Genomic DNA, 18,338 nt, shown 5'->3' on the forward strand with positions numbered 1-18,338 from the left:
GGTGGAGCAGCCTTTCTCTGACGGGCCGACAGCAGGTGGAGCAGCCTTTCTCTGACGGGCCGACAGCAGGTGGAGCAGCCTTTCTCTGACGGGCCGACAGCAGGTGGAGCAGCCTTTCTCTGACGGGCCGACAGCAGGTGGAGCAGCCTTTCTCTGACGGGCCGACAGCAGGTGGAGCAGCCTTTCTCTGACGGGCCGACAGCAGGTGGAGCAGCCTTTCTCTGACGGGCCGACAGCAGGTGGAGCAGCCTTTCTCTGACGGGCCGACAGCAGGTGGAGCAGCCTTTCTCTGACGCACCGACAGCAGGTGGAGCAGCCTTTCTCTGACGGGCCGACAGCAGGTGGAGCAGCCTTTCTCTGACGCACCGACAGCAGGTGGAGCAGCCTTTCTCTGACGCGTCGACAGCAGGTGGAGCAGCCTTTCTCTGACGGGCCGACAGCAGGTGGAGCAGCCTTTCTCTGACGGGCCGACAGCAGGTGGAGCAGCCTTTCTCTGACGCGTCGACAGCAGGTGGAGCAGCCTTTCTCTGACGCGTCGACAGCAGGTGGAGCAGCCTTTCTCTGACGCGTCGACAGCAGGTGGAGCAGCCTTTCTCTGACGCGTCGACAGCAGGTGGAGCAGCCTTTCTCTGACGCACCGACAGCAGGTGGAGCAGCCTTTCTCTGACGGGCCGACAGCAGGTGGAGCAAGCTGCATCGCCCCCTGTTAACTCCTGTCCTACTCTCCTCATAGATAGCAAACACTGTCCACATGGACGGTCTTTAACAGTGACTTGACTAGTGCCGTGTCTATTGGGTTTGATAAGCCTGGACATTTAAAGCTGGAATCCTCATTAGGGGCAGCAGTGCCGGTGTTCGCTCCAGTGGTTTGTTATTGTTGTAGTTTTGCTGACGAAGCAGAGGTGAGGATCCTCGAGAAGGGTGATTAAAAAATGCAGTAGATGTTCTGTTATTCTATCACACGTGCAATGATATCCGAAGGGGAAAAACACTGTCCGTTGTTTGCAGTAACTTCTTTTTTGTCGTAATATCCCAGACGTGGCAGTTTCACCATTAAAGGGGCAATCTACAGTAGCTACATCCATTTTTAGACTTATAAATTAATGATATATTCACATTTATTATTTAAGAATATAACTTAGAAATGCCTCATGAGCTTACTTCAACTGTTGTATCCCATCAGAACCAAAATATAAGATTATTTTTGTCCGATGTTTGTAAACAGTAAGTAAATGAGAACAAACACTGTATAGCCTCAAAACATGGTTTTATCTCATGGATGGTTAGTCCTTGCATCCATAGCTCTGTCTTTGAATTTGAGAGTGGTTATTTCTCCAGCACCATCAGCTTTTAAGCGAAACAGTGGCGGGGAGGAAAAACGTATTGTTTCAGCCGCTGATCGCCACTTTAAGGATTCCAGCTTTAACACAAGTTTGAGGCTATTTTCAATTATGAAAATCCCCATGTAGGAAAACAATCTTTGATTCAGGTAAATCTTGGTTCAATATTAACGATCAAGCCCTTAAGCCCGTAATGGCTCAAGACTTGCCATGAGATGATGAATGAGAATCTAAGAGCAATGCCTATTTCAGTCAGGAAGTATGTACTTTATGGAAAGGAATGTACTGCATGTTGCTTGTATAGTTTATTATGCAATCATCCTGTTTGCTCACATTGTTCCATGTTAGTGCAACAAATCTCTCCTGTTTCACGTTGTCTCTGTGTTTTGTGTATATCTAATTACATGTTTCCACAGCTCCTGAAGAAACCAAAAAATGTGTTGCCTCCCTCTTGACGGCAGAGAAAAACATTTACGTTTTAATGTTAAGTTCCTGCAATTCTACACATTTTGCCATGTGGCGTAAACAACATGTTGCGGTTGTATAGCAAGTTTAGTGCAGTTCTACACATTTTGCCAGGGTGCAGATGTATTGTTGTTGCAGTTTTAAAGCTAATTTCCTGCAACTACACATTTTGCCATAACTTATGCCATGTTAATGATATCTGAGTGACATTGTTAGCTGACTTGGCTAATTGACTGATTGTCAGTTACTGACAAAACGAGAGAAAAACTGCTGCTGCCCAACTCTGTGTATTCTACTATTCTGTCAACTCTCAGGGCCCTAACCGCTTACATCGCTTATGCCTGGAGCCGGCCCTGGATTCTACGATGCATGAGGTACTAGATCAGCACGTGTAATTGTACCTTAACCCCCCCATCTTGTGTCATGTACCCTATGGCTTGCCAACGATCGTCAGCAGAGTTGGCTAATGCACACTGAACACATGTGGACCAGGATAATGAGAACAGAACCAAATCGTGGAGCATTGAAAACAACAGGACAGAGACTTTCTGATCAGGTCACAACTTGCTTTATTTTCATTTCAAACCTATGGGATGTACAGTGAGAAACTACTCCAGACTTTGCTACATATCAACTACCAAACATCACAATAGTTCAAAAAGCGTTTTTTGACAAGATAAAAAAAGAAAGAAAATGGTAACAGAACAAAACTCTGCAGAGAAGCTCATCTACAAATGGTTCTAAACAACACAGGAACCAGAGTTTTGTCAAAGACAGCGATATACACAACGTGTCCCATCATCACCATGTCTTGGGTATTTATCCTTCGCAATAGACCCACATATTCATGTTGTGTACAGTGGCTGGACTGTCTGCTAAAGCGAAATGTAACTGGCAATAAAGGTCGCTCTTTTCCCACGAAAAAATTGTTAAACTATCATGAAACCTAGCTACAACCATGCACACACATGAACTAGCATGAATGCACTGGGCTTTATACAGCTTGGCTCAATAAGGGAAGTAGAACATACAGGACAGTACATTAAAGAGTGTTCCGATATCAAACCGTCATCATAGAGAATACTTAGCTAGCTTTGCTCAGATAATTCAGGACATCTACTGTATATTAGTGTTCAAGTTTAACTTCCATAGATGTACAAATAGGTACTAATTTGGGAAAACCCTTTCTATAAGAATGTATTACAGTATGAGTATGAACCAAAATGCCATAGATATGCCTGGACTTGAATCAGATGGATACATCAGATGAACACATCTGAAAAATGACTTTTGACTCACTTAGTTAGTAGCAGCTCAGAAAAGCATATACTCTGAATGGATTTCAACTTTGACTCGAGACTTTGTACAAACAGTTGTTTGATATCAAATACAAAATACCAATAACAAGATAAAAAAATAATTAGTGATGATAAATAATGAATAAATAAAGAAAACAGACAGCCAAGACAGAAGGGAGGAGAGGCAGAGATTGTGGTGGTGGGTGGATGGGCTGGGGCAGGCAGGTTGGCGTGACAGTACTCTGAGCCTAGCGAGACACTGGTGAACGATAGACACTCCCTGTTAAAAGCTTGTCATGGAGCCGGGCAGATGAGGTGGGGTTGGTGGGAGGGTTGGGCAGGCATACTCAGTGCCCGTCTGTGTTGGGCGGCTTGGCGTCGTGCGGGGCAGCGCCAGCGGGGAGCCATGGAGAGACGGAGCGGGAGGTGGTCTGCTTGGCCATGCTGTAGTGGCTGATCACCGTATAGAAGCGCCCTCGGGAGTTGGCATCCTGAGCTGTGTAGTAGGCCTCCAGAGAGGCAGGGATGCATCGCTTATGCTGCAGAGAGAGAGAGAGAGAGAGAGAGAGAGAGAGAGAGAGAGAGAGAGAGAGAGAGAGAGAGAGAGAGAGAGAGAGAGAGCGAGAGAGAGAGCGAGAGAGAGAGCGAGAGAGAGAGCGAGAGCGAGAGAGAGAGCGAGAGAGAGAGCGAGAGCGAGAGCGAGAGCGAGAGAGAGAGCGAGAGAGAGAGAGAGAGCGAGAGCGAGAGCGAGAGCGAGAGCGAGAGCGAGAGAGAGAGAGAGAGAGAGAGAGAGAGAGAGAGAGAGAGAGAGAGAGAGAGAGAGAGAGAGAGAGAGATTTCAATAACATACTCTCCTCACGTACAGACTGCTGCACAACACTAAGGTTTTTTTCTGGTGAAGAGGTCATTTTTTTTCTCTGAAGAGTGCAGGGGCTGTGTCTAAAATTAGATTTGCTTCAGCTAACATGTAGTCCACAGCAACAACCTCCAAAGGTGACTGTACAGATTACTAGCCAGTGTAGTTGTAAGGCTTTGTCACAAATAGCACTCTATTCCCTATGCATTACACTACTTTTGACCAGAGCCCGTTGGGAATAGGGTTCCATTTGCGACACACATATGACCCCACATAAGACAGGGCCCACTCACCTTGTATATGAATCCATCTGGGCAGCTGTGTTCGTACGTGAAGGCCTTGTACACCACCAGGAACACTATGCAGGCCAAGAAGGCCAAGGCCAGGACTATCAGAATCGTGACCTGGGAATAAAAGATGAGAAATACTCCGGTCAATTTTATAGCTGCCGGCAAGGTCAGGTCTCTTGTCAAAGCGAGGGTCTTGAAGCAAGGTTTGACACCATAAATAAGTATATGTTCAAAAGAGCACTCGACAACTAACAACCAAAATAACCTCCATCACAATACATTTTTAAGCATCACTTGTCTGGTGACAAGGTGAGAGAAAACAAGTGAATATGCATTAGGATTTGATGAAACCAATATCACAAGATTGTTTTCATGATAACAGTTAAAACACCAAGCAGACCAAAGTCTTCGGTCCTTTAAGAACCTGGTGTATGTAACATATTAGGTATCACTTTATCTAGATAGTCCATCTGCCTTACAGACTATCTACAGACTATATGTAACATTTAATCTTACTACCAGCATAAATAGAAACCCTCTTAAACCTAACCTTAAACCTAACCCTTACCCTAACCCTTATTCTAAACCTAACCCTAAACCTAACCCTAAACCTTATTCTAAACCTAACCCTTGTTCTAAACCTAACCCTAAACCTTATTCTAAACCTAACCCTTGTTCTAACCCTAACCCTTATTCTAAACCTAACCCTAACCTTTATTCTAAACCTAACCCTAAACCTTATTCTAAACCTAACCCTAACCCTTATTCTAAACATAACCCTAACCCTTATTTTACACCTAACCCTTACCCTAACCCTTATTCTAAACCTAACCCTAAACCTTATTCTAAACCTAACCCTAAACCTTATTATAAACCTAACCCTTACCATAACCCTTATTCTAAACCTAACCCTAACCTTTATTTTAAACCTAACCCTAACCTTTATTTTAAACCTAACCCTAACCTTTATTTTAAACCTAACCCTAACCCTTATTCTAAACCTAACCCTAACCTTTATTTTAAACCTAACCCTAACCCTTATTCTAAACCTAACCCTAACCTTTATTTTAAACCTAACCCTAACCTTTATTCTAAACCTAACCCTAACCTTTATTTTAAACCTAACCCTAACCCTTATTCTAAACCTAACCCTAACCTTTATTTTAAACCTAACCCTAACCCTTATTCTAAACCTAACCCTAAACCTTATTCTAAACCTAACCCTAAACCTTATTCTAAACCTAACCCTAACCCTTATTCTAAACCTAACCCTAACCTTTATTTTAAACCTAACCCTAACCTTTATTCTAAACCTAACCCTAACCCTTATTCTAAACCTAAGTTTAGCAAGCAGTTACTTTACAACAGATACTTTGTTGATAGTGTCAGTAGAACAATCCGAACTATCTAAATAAAGTATGATCAAATATTGTGTGCTATAACTTGGAAGAAAAATACACATGACTCTGGATGACGACATAGTGATGTGTGTTTCCAACATTAGAGCTGTTTTCCTAAAGAAGTGAAATCCGCTTCGTGTTTTCTTTCCTTGCCACAATACTAACAAGTGTTGCGATACTTGTATCGTCCCGACATGTTAATAACTCATCATTGTTAGCTCTAGAAGTTCCCATTTGAGTAGTGAGGTAGAGGCTGCCTCACTGAGATTAAACCCAGTGGAGACAAACAGATTTAATAAAAACCTTCACTAATTCAATTTTGCACAATTCGGCACCCATATTGGTCACAAAACGCAGTTGATGCAGACAGAGGCTAGAAGAAAATAGCTTGGTTTGGAAATGAGTGAAATGGAGAAGTGTGAATCTGTTTTGAGCAGCGCTAATGTATAATTTATCACAAACCACATCCCGAAAATATACATAATCCATTAAATCAGAACACTTTCAATAGTGATTCAAATAAGTACATCTATACGTCTTGATGTTGAACTGTTGTGTTTAAAATGTGTATTTCACCTGGTAGACGAGACAGTTTTATAGTGAGAGATGAACATATAAAAGGACCAATGTTCTCCGTGTTCCTCCTGAATATTTGATTGGGTGCTTTGGAGCACCGCTTAATTAAAATTATGCAAATGTATATAAAGGACAGCTGAGAGAAGTAAGAATGGTATTGTCAAGTGAAGACTTTAAAGAGGGGTGAAAGAACGCGTGCACACACCAACACTCTACATTAGGTGGTAGTACAGTGAAGCTCTGTTTTTACCACAGTGTCAAAGCAGGTGACTGAAGTGCTATCTCCATCTTCAGTTTCACAATTCATCATAATGCGCCATAAAACAATTTCCCTGTTTCCAATGGCCTCCCTCCGTACTGGCCAACACACCATCTCGGCAGGATGCTAGGCTAGGGTAATTATAGCTGAGTGCTGATTAGCAGAGATCAGGATGATTTGTACAGAGGCTAAATGACAGTTGACTTCTGTGTTAATGTCAGGACACATGTTTGGTTCTGTCTGACGTTGTGTTTAATTACATTCGCTTATCACAAACCCTAAACATGTTGAAATGGCTGCTTAAAAAGGGCTTTTAGGCTCACAAATCATTAATTACACATCTACTGTAGCTATCTACTATTTTACATCTTACGTTTTGATTTTAAAGCATAATTAGTCATTCAAAACTCAATCAGTCTTGCTAAATCAATGCTATAACAAAACTATTTTTTTTCTCTCTCTGGCAGCTGTCCAAATGACAGAAACACATTATTATTATTTATTACATGGAATATCAATTGATAGCTTATAACCTGACAGAAAAATGGGGTTCACGTTAATATTCATTATTTATCTTCTTTATAATCTCAATGAACCCTAAACCAGGATTTGAAATAACACCATGACACAAATTGTACATGAATGTATGCATTGGACATTCTTGATCTATATCTACATGTTACCTTTACTATTATTATACTACATTATTACAGTAGAATATTTTCATCACTGGTGGCCAGCATTTGTTTCATCGTGTTAAAGATTCATCTCAAACTTATTTCAAATTTGAGATTAGTTAAATTTGATGATAATACTCATCTCACAGGTAGCATCCAGTCCTATTTAGTGTGCCCTCACAGCACCAGGTAGGATCCAGTCCTATTTAGTGTGCCCTCACAGCACCAGGTAGGATCCAGTCCTATTTAGTGTGCCCTCACAGCACCAGGTAGATTCCAGTCCTATTTAGTGTGCCCTCACAGCACCAGGTAGGATCCAGTACTATTTAGTGTGCTCTCACTGCACCAGGTAGTATCCAGTCCTATTTAGTGTGCCCTCACAGCACCAGGTAGAATCCAGTCCTATTTAGTGTGCCCTCACAGCACCAGGTAGTATCCAGTCCTATTTAGTGTACCCTCACAGCACCAGGTAGTATCCAGTCCTATTTAGTGTGCCCTCACAGCACCAGCTAGCATCCAGTCCTATTTAGTGTGCCCTCACAGCACCAGCTAGCATCCAGTCCTATTTAGTGTGCCCTCACAGCACCAGGTAGGATCCAGTCCTATTTAGTGTGCCCTCACAGCACCAGGTAGGATCCAGTCCTATTTAGTGTGCCCTCACAGCACCAGGTAGGATCCAGTCCTATTTAGTGTGCCCTCACAGCACCGGGTAGCATCCATTCCTATTTAGTGTGACATCACAGCACCAGGTAGCATCCAGTCCTATTTAGTGTGCCCTCACAGCACCAGGTAGCATCCAGTCCTATTTAGTGTGCCCTCACAGCACCAGGTAGCATCCAGTCCTATTTAGTGTGCCCTCACAGCACCAGGTATAATCCAGTCCTATTTAGTGTGCCCTCACAGCACCAGCTAGCATCCAGTCCTATTTAGTAGGCCCTCACAGCACCAGCTAGCATCCAGTCCTATTTAGTGTGCCCTCACAGCACCAGGTAGGATCCAGTCCTATTTAGTGTGCCCTCACAGCACCAGGTAGCATCCAGTCCTATTTAGTGTGCCCTCACAGCACCAGGTAGCATCCAGTCCTATTTAGTGTGCCCTCACAGCACCAGCTAGCATCGAGTCCTATTTAGTGTGCCCTCACACCACCAGGTAGGATCCAGTCCTATTTAGTGTGCCATCACAGCACCAGGTAGGATCCAGTCCTATTTAGTGTGCCCTCACAGCACCAGGTAGGATCCAGTCTTATTTAGTGTGCCCTCACAGCACCAGGTAGAATCCAGTCCTATTTAGTGTGCCCTCACAGCACCAGGTAGAATCCAGTCCTATTTAGTGTGCCCTCACAGCACCAGGTAGAATCCAGTCCTATTTAGTGTGCCCTCACAGCACCAGGTAGCATCCAGTCCTATTTAGTGTGCCCTCACAGCACCAGGTAGAATCCAGTCCTATTTAGTGTGCCCTCACAGCACCAGGTAGTATCCAGTCCTATTTAGTGTGCCCTCACAGCACCAGGTAGATTCCAGTCCTATTTAGTGTGCCTTCACAGCACCAGGTAGGATCCAGTACTATTTAGTGTGCTCTCACTGCACCAGGTAGTATCCAGTCCTATTTAGTGTGCCCTCACAGCACCAGGTAGAATCCAGTCCTATTTAGTGTGCCCTCACAGCACCAGGTAGTATCCAGTCCTATTTAGTGTACCCTCACAGCACCAGGTAGTATCCAGTCCTATTTAGTGTGCCCTCACAGCACCAGCTAGCATCCAGTCCTATTTAGTGTGCCCTCACAGCACCAGCTAGCATCCAGTCCTATTTAGTGTGCCCTCACAGCACCAGGTAGGATCCAGTCCTATTTAGTGTGCCCTCACAGCACCAGGTAGCATCCAGTCCTATTTAGTGTGCCCTCACAGCACCAGGTAGCAACCAGTCCTATTTAGTGTGCCCTCACAGCACGAGGTAGAATCCAGTCCTATTTAGTGTGCTCTCACAGCACCAGGTAGTATCCAGTCCTATTTAGTGTGCCCTCACAGCACCAGGTAGGATCCAGTCCTATTTAGTGTGCCCTCACAGCACCAGGTAGGATCCAGTCCTATTTAGTGTGCCCTCACAGCACCAGGTAGCATCCAGTCCTATTTAGTGTGACATCACAGCACCAGGTAGCATCCAGTCCTATTTAGTGTGCCCTCACAGCACCAGGTAGCATCCAGTCCTATTTAGTGTGCCCTCACAGCACCAGGTAGCATCCAGTCCTATTTAGTGTGCCCTCACAGCACCAGGTATAATCCAGTCCTATTTAGTGTGCCCTCACAGCACCAGCTAGCATCCAGTCCTATTTAGTTTGCCCTCACAGCACCAGCTAGCATCCAGTCCTATTTAGTGTGCCCTCACAGCACCAGGTAGGATCCAGTCCTATTTAGTGTGCCCTCACAGCACCAGGTAGCATCCAGTCCTATTTAGTGTGCCCTCACAGCACCAGGTAGCATCCAGTCCTATTTAGTGTGCCCTCACAGCACCAGCTAGCATCGAGTCCTATTTAGTGTGCCCTCACAGCACCAGGTAGCATCCAGTCCTATTTAGTGTGCCCTCACAGCACCAGGTAGCATCCAGTCCTATTTAGTGTGCCCTCACAGCACCAGGTAGTTTCCAGTCCTATTTAGTGTGCCCTCACAGCACCAGGTAGGATCCAGTCCTATTTAGTGTGCCCTCACAGCACCAGGTAGATTCCAGTCCTATTTAGTGTGCCCTCACAGCACCAGCTAGCATTCAGTCCTATTTAGTGTGCCCTCACAGCACCAGGTAGGATCCAGTCCTATTTAGTGTGCCCTCACAGCACCAGGTAGCACCAATAAAATGGTTGGCCTTCTAGTCAGAACACTACAGTATACGGAGGGAATGGAACCTTACTATTGAACAGTCTGAATCATACACCATAGTCTAGTATAGTCCAACTCTAGGTGAGGATACGTTTGCCAATTTCCACCACATCAAATGTCCTGACTACAGTAATACAACATTATTGGCAGATGTGTGCTCCCCGCTGGCTGGCTGGCCCTGGGTTAGTTGTGAATGGAATGACCTCTATTTTCCCTTGCCTTGACGATAATTGGGACTAAACTGGTGTGGACCGGCAGATCCGCCATGATCCAATTCCCATCTGACTGGTTGTTTTCCTTTGTATTTTGATTAAATACAAACTGCTTCATTTTGAAAGGTTTTGCTGACTAGCTGTATTTGTCCTTGTGCCAGCTGGCACACATGTAAAACTTTCCCTAAAGCACTTGACTCAATAAGGTCAGGGAGAGACGTCATCAAATGAGGTCAAATCTGGCCCAAATATGGCAGCTATAGTCTTAGTGCAGGCAGGCAGACAGAAAGACAGACAGACACTCAGGCAGACAGAGACAGACAAGCAGACAGACAGAGACAGGCAGACAGACAGACAGAGACAGACAAGCAGACAGACAGAGACAGGCAGACAGACAGACAGAGACAGATAGGCAAACAGGCAGAGACAAAACAGACAGGCAGACAGACAGACAGACAAGGTTGATGTTTCTGCTGCTGTTGTTGTTTGTGTTGTTGTTCTTGGCAGCGTCGTAATCTGACATCACTATAATCCACAAAGACGGAGACCCATAATCCCTAGGAAGCAGCAGGATTTATACACTGGCTAAACATCCATGGAGTGCAGGGTGGGTGTGTCACTGTGCTACTGTGGTAGTACAGACAGGGTGGCCGTGGTACAGTACAGACAGAGTGGCTGTGGTACAGTACAGACAGAGTGGCTGTGGTACAGTACAGACAGAGTGGCTGTGGTACAGTACAGACAGGGTGGCCGTGGTACAGTACAGACAGAGTGGCTGTGGTACAGTACAGACAGGGTGGCCGTGGTACAGTACAGACAGAGTGGCTGTGGTACAGTACAGACAGAGTGGCTGTGGTACAGTACAGACAGGGTGGCCGTGGTACAGTACAGACAGAGTGGCTGTGGTACAGTACAGACAGAGTGGCTGTGGTACAGTACAGACATGATGGCTGTGGTACAGTACAGACAGAGTGCCTGTGGTACAGTACAGACAGAGTGGCTGTGGTACAGTACAGACAGAGTGGCTGTGGTACAGTACAGACAGAGTGGCTGTGGTACAGTACAGACATGGTGGCTGTGGTACAGTACAGACATGGTGGCTGTGGTACAGTACAGACATAGTGGCTGTGGTACAGTACAGACAGGGTGGCCGTGGTACAGTACAGACAGAGTGGCTGTGGTACAGTACAGACAGGGTGGCTGTGGTACAGTACAGACATGGTGGCTGTGGTACAGTACAGACAGAGTGGCTGTGGTACAGTACAGACAGAGTGGCTGTGGTACAGTACAGACATGGTGGCTGTGGTACAGTACAGTCAGAGTGCCTGTGGTACAGTACAGACAGAGTGGCTGTGGTACAGTACAGACAGAGTGGCTGTGGTACAGTACAGACAGAGTGGCTGTGGTACAGTACAGACATGGTGGCTGTGGTACAGTACAGACATGGTGGCTGTGGTACAGTACAGACAGAGTGGCTGTGGTACAGTACAGACAGAGTGGCTGTGGTACAGTACAGACATGATGGCTGTGGTACAGTACAGACAGAGTGCCTGTGGTACAGTACAGACAGAGTGGCTGTGGTACAGTACAGACAGAGTGGCTGTGGTACAGTACAGACATGATGGCTGTGGTACAGTACAGACAGAGTGCCTGTGGTACAGTACAGACAGAGTGGCTGTGGTACAGTACAGACAGAGTGGCTGTGGTACAGTACAGACAGGGTGGCTGTGGTACAGTACAGACAGGGTGGCTGTGGTACAGTACAGACATGGTGGCTGTGGTACAGTACAGACATAGTGGCTGTGGTACAGTACAGACATAGTGGCTGTGGTACAGTACAGACAGGGTGGCTGTGGTACAGTACAGACAGGGTGGCTGTGGTACAGTACAGACATGGTGGCTGTGGTACAGTACAGACATAGTGGCTGTGGTACAGTACAGACATAGTGGCTGTGGTACAGTACAGACATGGTGGCTGTGGTACAGTACAGACAGAGTGGCTGTGGTACAGTACAGACATGATGGCTGTGGTACAGTACAGACAGAGTGGCTGTGGTACAGTACAGACATGGTGGCTGTGGTACAGTACAGACATGGAGGACAGGGTGTGTTCTTCAGACAGACATGGAGGACAGGGTGTGTTCTTCAGACAGATATGGAGGACAGGGTGTGTTCGTCAGACAGACATGGAGGACAGGGTGTGTTCTTCAGACAGACATGGAGGACAGGGTGTGTTCTTCAGACAGACATGGAGGACAGGGTGTGTTCTTCAGACAGACATGGAGGACAGGGTGTGTTCTTCAGACAGACATGGAGGACAGGGTGTGTTCTTCAGACAGATATGGAGGACAGGGTGTGTTCTTCAGACAGACATGGAGGACAGGGTGTGTTCTTCAGACAGACATGGAGGACAGGGTGTGTTCTTCAGACAGACATGGAGGACAGGGTGTGTTCTTCAGACAGACATGGAGGACAGGGTGTGTTCTTCAGACAGACATGGAGGACAGGGTGTGTTCTTCAGACAGACATGGAGGACAGGGTGTGTTCTTCAGACAGACATGGAGGGCAGGGTGTGTTCTTTAGTAAGACATGGAGGACAGGGTGTGTTCTTCAGACAGATATGGAGGACAGGGTGTGTTCTTCAGACAGATATGGAGGACAGGGTGTGTTCTTCAGACAGACATGGAGGACAGGGTGTGTTCTTCAGACAGATATGGAGGACAGGGTGTGTTCTTCAGACAGATATGGAGGACAGGGTGTGTTCTTCAGACAGACATGTAGGACAGGGTGTGTTCTTCAGACAGACATGTAGGACAGGGTGTGTTCTTCAGACAGACATGTAGGACAGGGTGTGTTCTTCAGACAGATATGGAGGACAGGGTGTGTTCTTCAGACAGATATGGAGGACAGGGTGTGTTCTTCAGACAGATATGGAGGACAGGGTGTGTTCTTCAGACAGACATGTAGGACAGGGTGTGTTCTTCAGACAGACATGTAGGACAGGGTGTGTTCTTCAGACAGACATGTAGGACAGGGTGTGTTCTTCAGACAGACATGTAGGACAGGGTGTGTTCTTCAGACAGACATGTAGGACAGGGTGTGTTCTTCAGACAGATATGGAGGACAGGGTGTGTTCTTCAGACAGATATGGAGGACAGGGTGTGTTCTTCAGACAGACATGTAGGACAGGGTGTGTTCTTCAGACAGACATGTAGGACAGGGTGTGTTCTTCAGACAGATATGGAGGACAGGGTGTGTTCTTCAGACAGACATGGAGGACAGGGTGTGTTCTTCAGACAGACATGTAGGACAGGGTGTGTTCTTCAGACAGATATGGAGGACAGGGTGTGTTCTTCAGACAGATATGGAGGACAGGGTGTGTTCTTCAGACAGACATGTAGGACAGGGTGTGTTCTTCAGACAGATATGTAGGACAGGGTGTGTTCTTCAGACAGACATGGAGGACGCTATGGAAGCAAACGACAATCCAAGGAGTCAGAGGTGATTGTGTGTCTCTCTCCCTAGGCTGAGCCCACTGCAGATGTCTACTGTGGATGGGCGGACATCTCAAACCCTCCATCATCACCCGCCCACAACAACTGCCAGTTTTCATTTCCTATCACCCCTTCTCTCTATCACCCACACGTTCTATCACCCCTAATCACGTTGTTCAGCTGAGTCTGCTGTGGCTCCGTGTAATAGGTTTCTGTTCAAATCTCAATTTATTGTTCCGAATACGGGGAAAGTTTCAACATGCAGGCTGCTATGTTTCTGCCATTTGTCTCCCTCAGACATAGGTTTTTTCTATATATGTGTCAGTTTGATCTTTTATTTTCTTCCTAACTCTTGCCCTATCTTGTAATTCCAGTCTCCTTGCCTTATGCTGTTAGAATGCAACCCTCGCCCACTCTCACAGCAAGACCACTTTTCCAGGCATACAGTATGTGAGCGCAAAAACTCTTACAGTCGCTCCAGAGGGAGGAATCGAGAGGCAGAGAGAGAGGGGAAGAGAGAGAGCTAAAGAGAGGCGGAGAGAGATAGTCAGAGAGAGAGCTAGAGAGAGGCAGAGAGAGGCAGAGAGAGAGCTAAAGAGAGACAGAGAGAGAGCTAAAGAGAGGCAGAGAGAGAGCTAAAGAGAGGCAGAGAGAGGCAGAGAGAGAGCTAAAGAGAGGCAGAGAGAGTCAGAGAGAGAGCTAAAGAGAGACAGAGAGAGGCAGAGAGAGAGCTAAAGAGAGACAGAGAGAGGCAGAGAGAGAGCTAAAGAGAGACAGAGAGAGGCAGAGGGAGAGCTAAAGAGAGGCAGAGAGAGGCAGAGAGAGAGCTAAAGAGAGGCAGAGAGAGGCAGAGAGAGCTAAAGAGGCAGAGAGAGCTAAAGAGGCAGAGAGAGGCAGAGAAAGAGAGCTAAAGAGAGACAGAGAGAGGCAGAGAGAGCGCTAAAGAGGCAGAGAGAGGCAGAGAGCGAGCTAAAGAGGCAGAGAGAGCTAAAGAGAGGTAGAGAGAGGCAGAGAGAGAGCTAAAGAGAGACAGAGCGAGGCAGAGAGAGAAATAAAGAGAGGCAGAGAGAGAGATAAAGAGAGGCAGAGAGAGAGCTAAAGAGAGGCAGAGAGAGAGCTAAAGAGAGGCAGAGAGAGGCAGAGAGAGAGCTAAAGAGAGGCAGAGAGAGAGCTAAAGAGAGGCAGAGAGAGGCAGAGAGAGAGCTAAAGAGAGGCAGAGAGAGAGCTAAAGAGAAACAGAGAGAGAGCTAAAGATAGGCAGAGAGAGAGCTAAAGAGAGGCAGAGAGAGAGCTAAAGAGGCAGAGAGAGGCAGAGAGAGAGCTAAAGAGAGGCAGAGAGAGAGCTAAAGAGAAACAGAGAGAGAGCTAAAGATAGGCAGAGAGAGGCAGAGAGAGAGCTAAAGAGAGGCAGAGAGAGAGCTAAAGAGAGGCAGAGAGAGGCAGAGAGAGAGCTAAAGAGAGGCAGAGAGCGAGCTAAAGAGAGGCAGAGAGCGAGCTAAAGAGAGGCAGAGAGAGAGCTAAAGAGAGGCAGAGAGAGGCAGAGAGAGGTAGAGAGAGAGCTAAAGAGAGGCAGAGAGAGAGCTAAAGAGAGGCATAGAGAGGCAGAGAGAGAGCTAAAGAGAGACAGAGAGAGAGCTAAAGAGGCAGAGAGAGAGAGGCAGAGAGAGGCAGAGAGAGTGCTAAAGAGAGGCAGAGAGAGGCAGAGAGAGAGCTAAAGAGAGGCAGAGAGAGGCAGAGAGAGAGCTAAAGAGATGCAGAGAGAGGCAGAGAGAGAGCTAAAGAGAGGCAGAGAGAGGCTGAGAGAGAGCTAAAGAGAGGCAGAGAGAGGCAGAGAGAGAGCTAAAGAGAGGCAGAGAGAGAGAGGCAGAGAGAGAGCTAAAGAGAGACAGAGAGAGAGCTAAAGAGAGGCAGAGAGAGTCTGTTCTTCCTCTAGCATCAGGTGGTGCTGACAGAACAATGGGAGATAAGTTAATAAGTACATCAGTAGATCTGTGATTGAGGAATGAAAGCCTATTGTCTGTGAATCATACTGGTATTATGCTTAAGCTGGCATTCAATACAGAGCCAAGCACAGAAGGGAAACGCTGTTCCTCTATTGTAAGATTTTGCTCACACAATGAGGATATGAAGAGGAGGGGGTTCAGTTTTTCTGATAACATGAAGAAGAAAATTGGGCTTTACCTGCCATTTTCACATGACCAGTTAACTGTATCTCTGAGGCTAAGACCTGTTAGAATGGAGGGAGCTTTGTAAGACTGAGGGAACCATCTTTTTTATTGAATGTGATGGTCTTAGATTTCCCTCTCAAGCCCGGTTTAGATGGCTGAGCTACGTGGCAACCTGAAGGGGGATGCCAACTAGGAAGGAGGCTGAGGAAGGAAAGGGGGGGAGTGACACTCAGGATACGTGGTGTCATGGAGGTCACAAAGTCTAGAACAGAGATGGGAAACTTTTATGGAGGTCACAAAGTCTAGAACAGAGATGGGAAACTTTTATGGAGGCCATAAAAAATCAGAAAAGCTGAACCCCCTCATAATGTGAGCCCTCCTCATAATGTGAGCAAAATATTTTTGTAGCCCCCAGCTTGACATTTTTAACATTTTAGAGTTCATTTAGTGCAGTTCTACACATTTTGCCATGGGGCAGAGAAGAAAATTAACAGTTTTATAGCTAATTTCCCACAATTCTACAAATTCTGCCATAGGGTAAAGAGAAATGTTTGCAGTTTCTAATATAATAGCTGAGTGAGACTGACTAACAAAATCAAAGACGGACCCCCAGCCGGTAATTCGACCACGATTACTAACTTTAGATAGCTGGCCGCTAGCTTACCAATCTACCATTTTTTTTGCTGACATGGGCTAATTGAGTGACTGTCAGTGACTGACATGGCTAATTGAGTGACTATCAGTGACTGACATAAGTGGAAAAACTGCTGATGCACAACCACATTTCTAACTTGCACCTTGTGTATTCTACTATTCTAACTTGCAACAGCACTTGAAGAACTTTGAAAGTTTCTTCAAGTGCAGTCGCGTCAAGCGACCATCAAGCGGACGTGAGTGCTACAGGTACGACTCCAACACCATCATTAAGTTTGCATACGACACAACAGTGGTAGGCCTGATCACCGATAACGACGAGACAGCCTATAGGGAGGAGGTCAGAGACCTGGCCGGGTGGGGCCAGAATAACAACCTGTCCCTCGAAGTAACCAAGACTAAGGAGATGATTGTGGATTATATGAAAAGGAGGACCGAGCACGCCCCCATTCTCATCGACGGGGCTGTAGTGGAGCCGGTTGAGAGCTTCAAGTTCCTTGATGTCCACATCAACAACAAACTAGAATGGTCCAAACACACCAAGACAGTCGTGAAGAGGGCACGACAAAGCCTATTCCCCCTCAGGAAACAAAAATTATTTGGCATGGGTCCTCAGATCCTCAAAAGGTTCTACAGCTGCAACATCGAGAGCATCCTGACTGGTTGCATCACTGCCTGGTACGGCAACTGCTCGGCCTCCGTCTGCAAGGCATTACAGAGGGTAGTGCGTACAGCCCAGCACATCACTGGGGCCAAGCTTCCTGCCATCCAGGACCTCTACACCAGGCAGTGTCAGAGGAAGGCCCTAAAAATTGTCAAAGATCCCACCCACACCAGTCATGGACTGTTCTCTCTAACACCGCATGGCAAGTGGTAGCGGCGCGCCAAATCTAGGACCAAAATGCTTCTCAACAGCTTTTACCCTCAAGCCATAAGACTCCTGAACAGGTAATCAAATGGCTACCTGGACTATTTGCATTGTCCCAGCCACTCTCCCAACCCCTCTTTTACGCTGCTGCTCTCTATCATATATACATAGTCACTTAAACTATACATTCATGTACATGCTACCACAATTAGCGCGACTAACCGGTGCCCCCGCACATTGGCTACCTGGACTATCTGCATTGTGTCCCGTCACCCACTACCCCCACTTTTATGCTGCTGCTACTCTCTGTTTATCATATATGCATCGTCACTTTAACCATACCTAATGTACATGTACATACTACCTCAATTAGCCCGACTAACCGGTGTCTGTATATAGCCTCGCTACTGTATATAGCCTCGCTACTGTTATTATTCACTGTCTTTTTACTGTTGGTTTTTTATTTCCTTACTTATCTATTGTTCACCTAATACCTATTTTTTACTTAAAAATTGTACTGTTGGTAAGTAAGCATTTCACTGTTGTATTCGGCGCACGTGGCAAATAAACTTTGATTTAATTTGACTTATCCATTAGAGAAGGGAAGCAGTGTCATGTTCAGTATGAGTTCATTTCTCATTATGTTAATGATCCCAATTGGGGCAGGTCTCTCAGGAGGTAGCACTTCAAGGGATTAAAAAGAACACACTGGCACGTCTAACGAAGACAGGTTCACACTTAGAAACTTAGACAATCTAGATTTTTATTAGGGATAACACTTGAAAGACTTAGTGACGTTCTATGAATCTACGCACGCACAGAGACGAGGACCGTCATTGTAAATAAGAATTTGTTCTTAACTGATAGCATGGCCCTATTGCTAACCAATATCACAGATTATTTTGAAATAAACAT

General features: G+C 46.0%; 1 protein-coding gene across 1 annotated transcript in view; it reads right to left on the bottom strand.

Annotated features, from left to right (window-relative positions):
* Positions 1-2,350: 2,350 nt before the first annotated feature.
* LOC129868243 (neuronal vesicle trafficking-associated protein 2-like) overlaps positions 2,351-18,338 on the bottom strand; it is a 39,592-nt gene continuing 23,604 nt past the window's right edge. The window contains exons 4-5 of the mRNA XM_055942044.1: positions 4,253-4,363; positions 2,351-3,642 (exon numbers count right to left, since the gene is read on the bottom strand). Of these exons, the coding sequence (XP_055798019.1) occupies positions 3,451-3,642; positions 4,253-4,363 (303 nt within the window). The 3' untranslated portion in view covers positions 2,351-3,450. The remainder of the gene's footprint in view (positions 3,643-4,252; positions 4,364-18,338) is intronic.

Source organism: Salvelinus fontinalis, chromosome 13, assembly GCF_029448725.1.
Source record: "Salvelinus fontinalis isolate EN_2023a chromosome 13, ASM2944872v1, whole genome shotgun sequence".
Lineage (NCBI taxonomy): Eukaryota > Metazoa > Chordata > Actinopteri > Salmoniformes > Salmonidae > Salvelinus > Salvelinus fontinalis.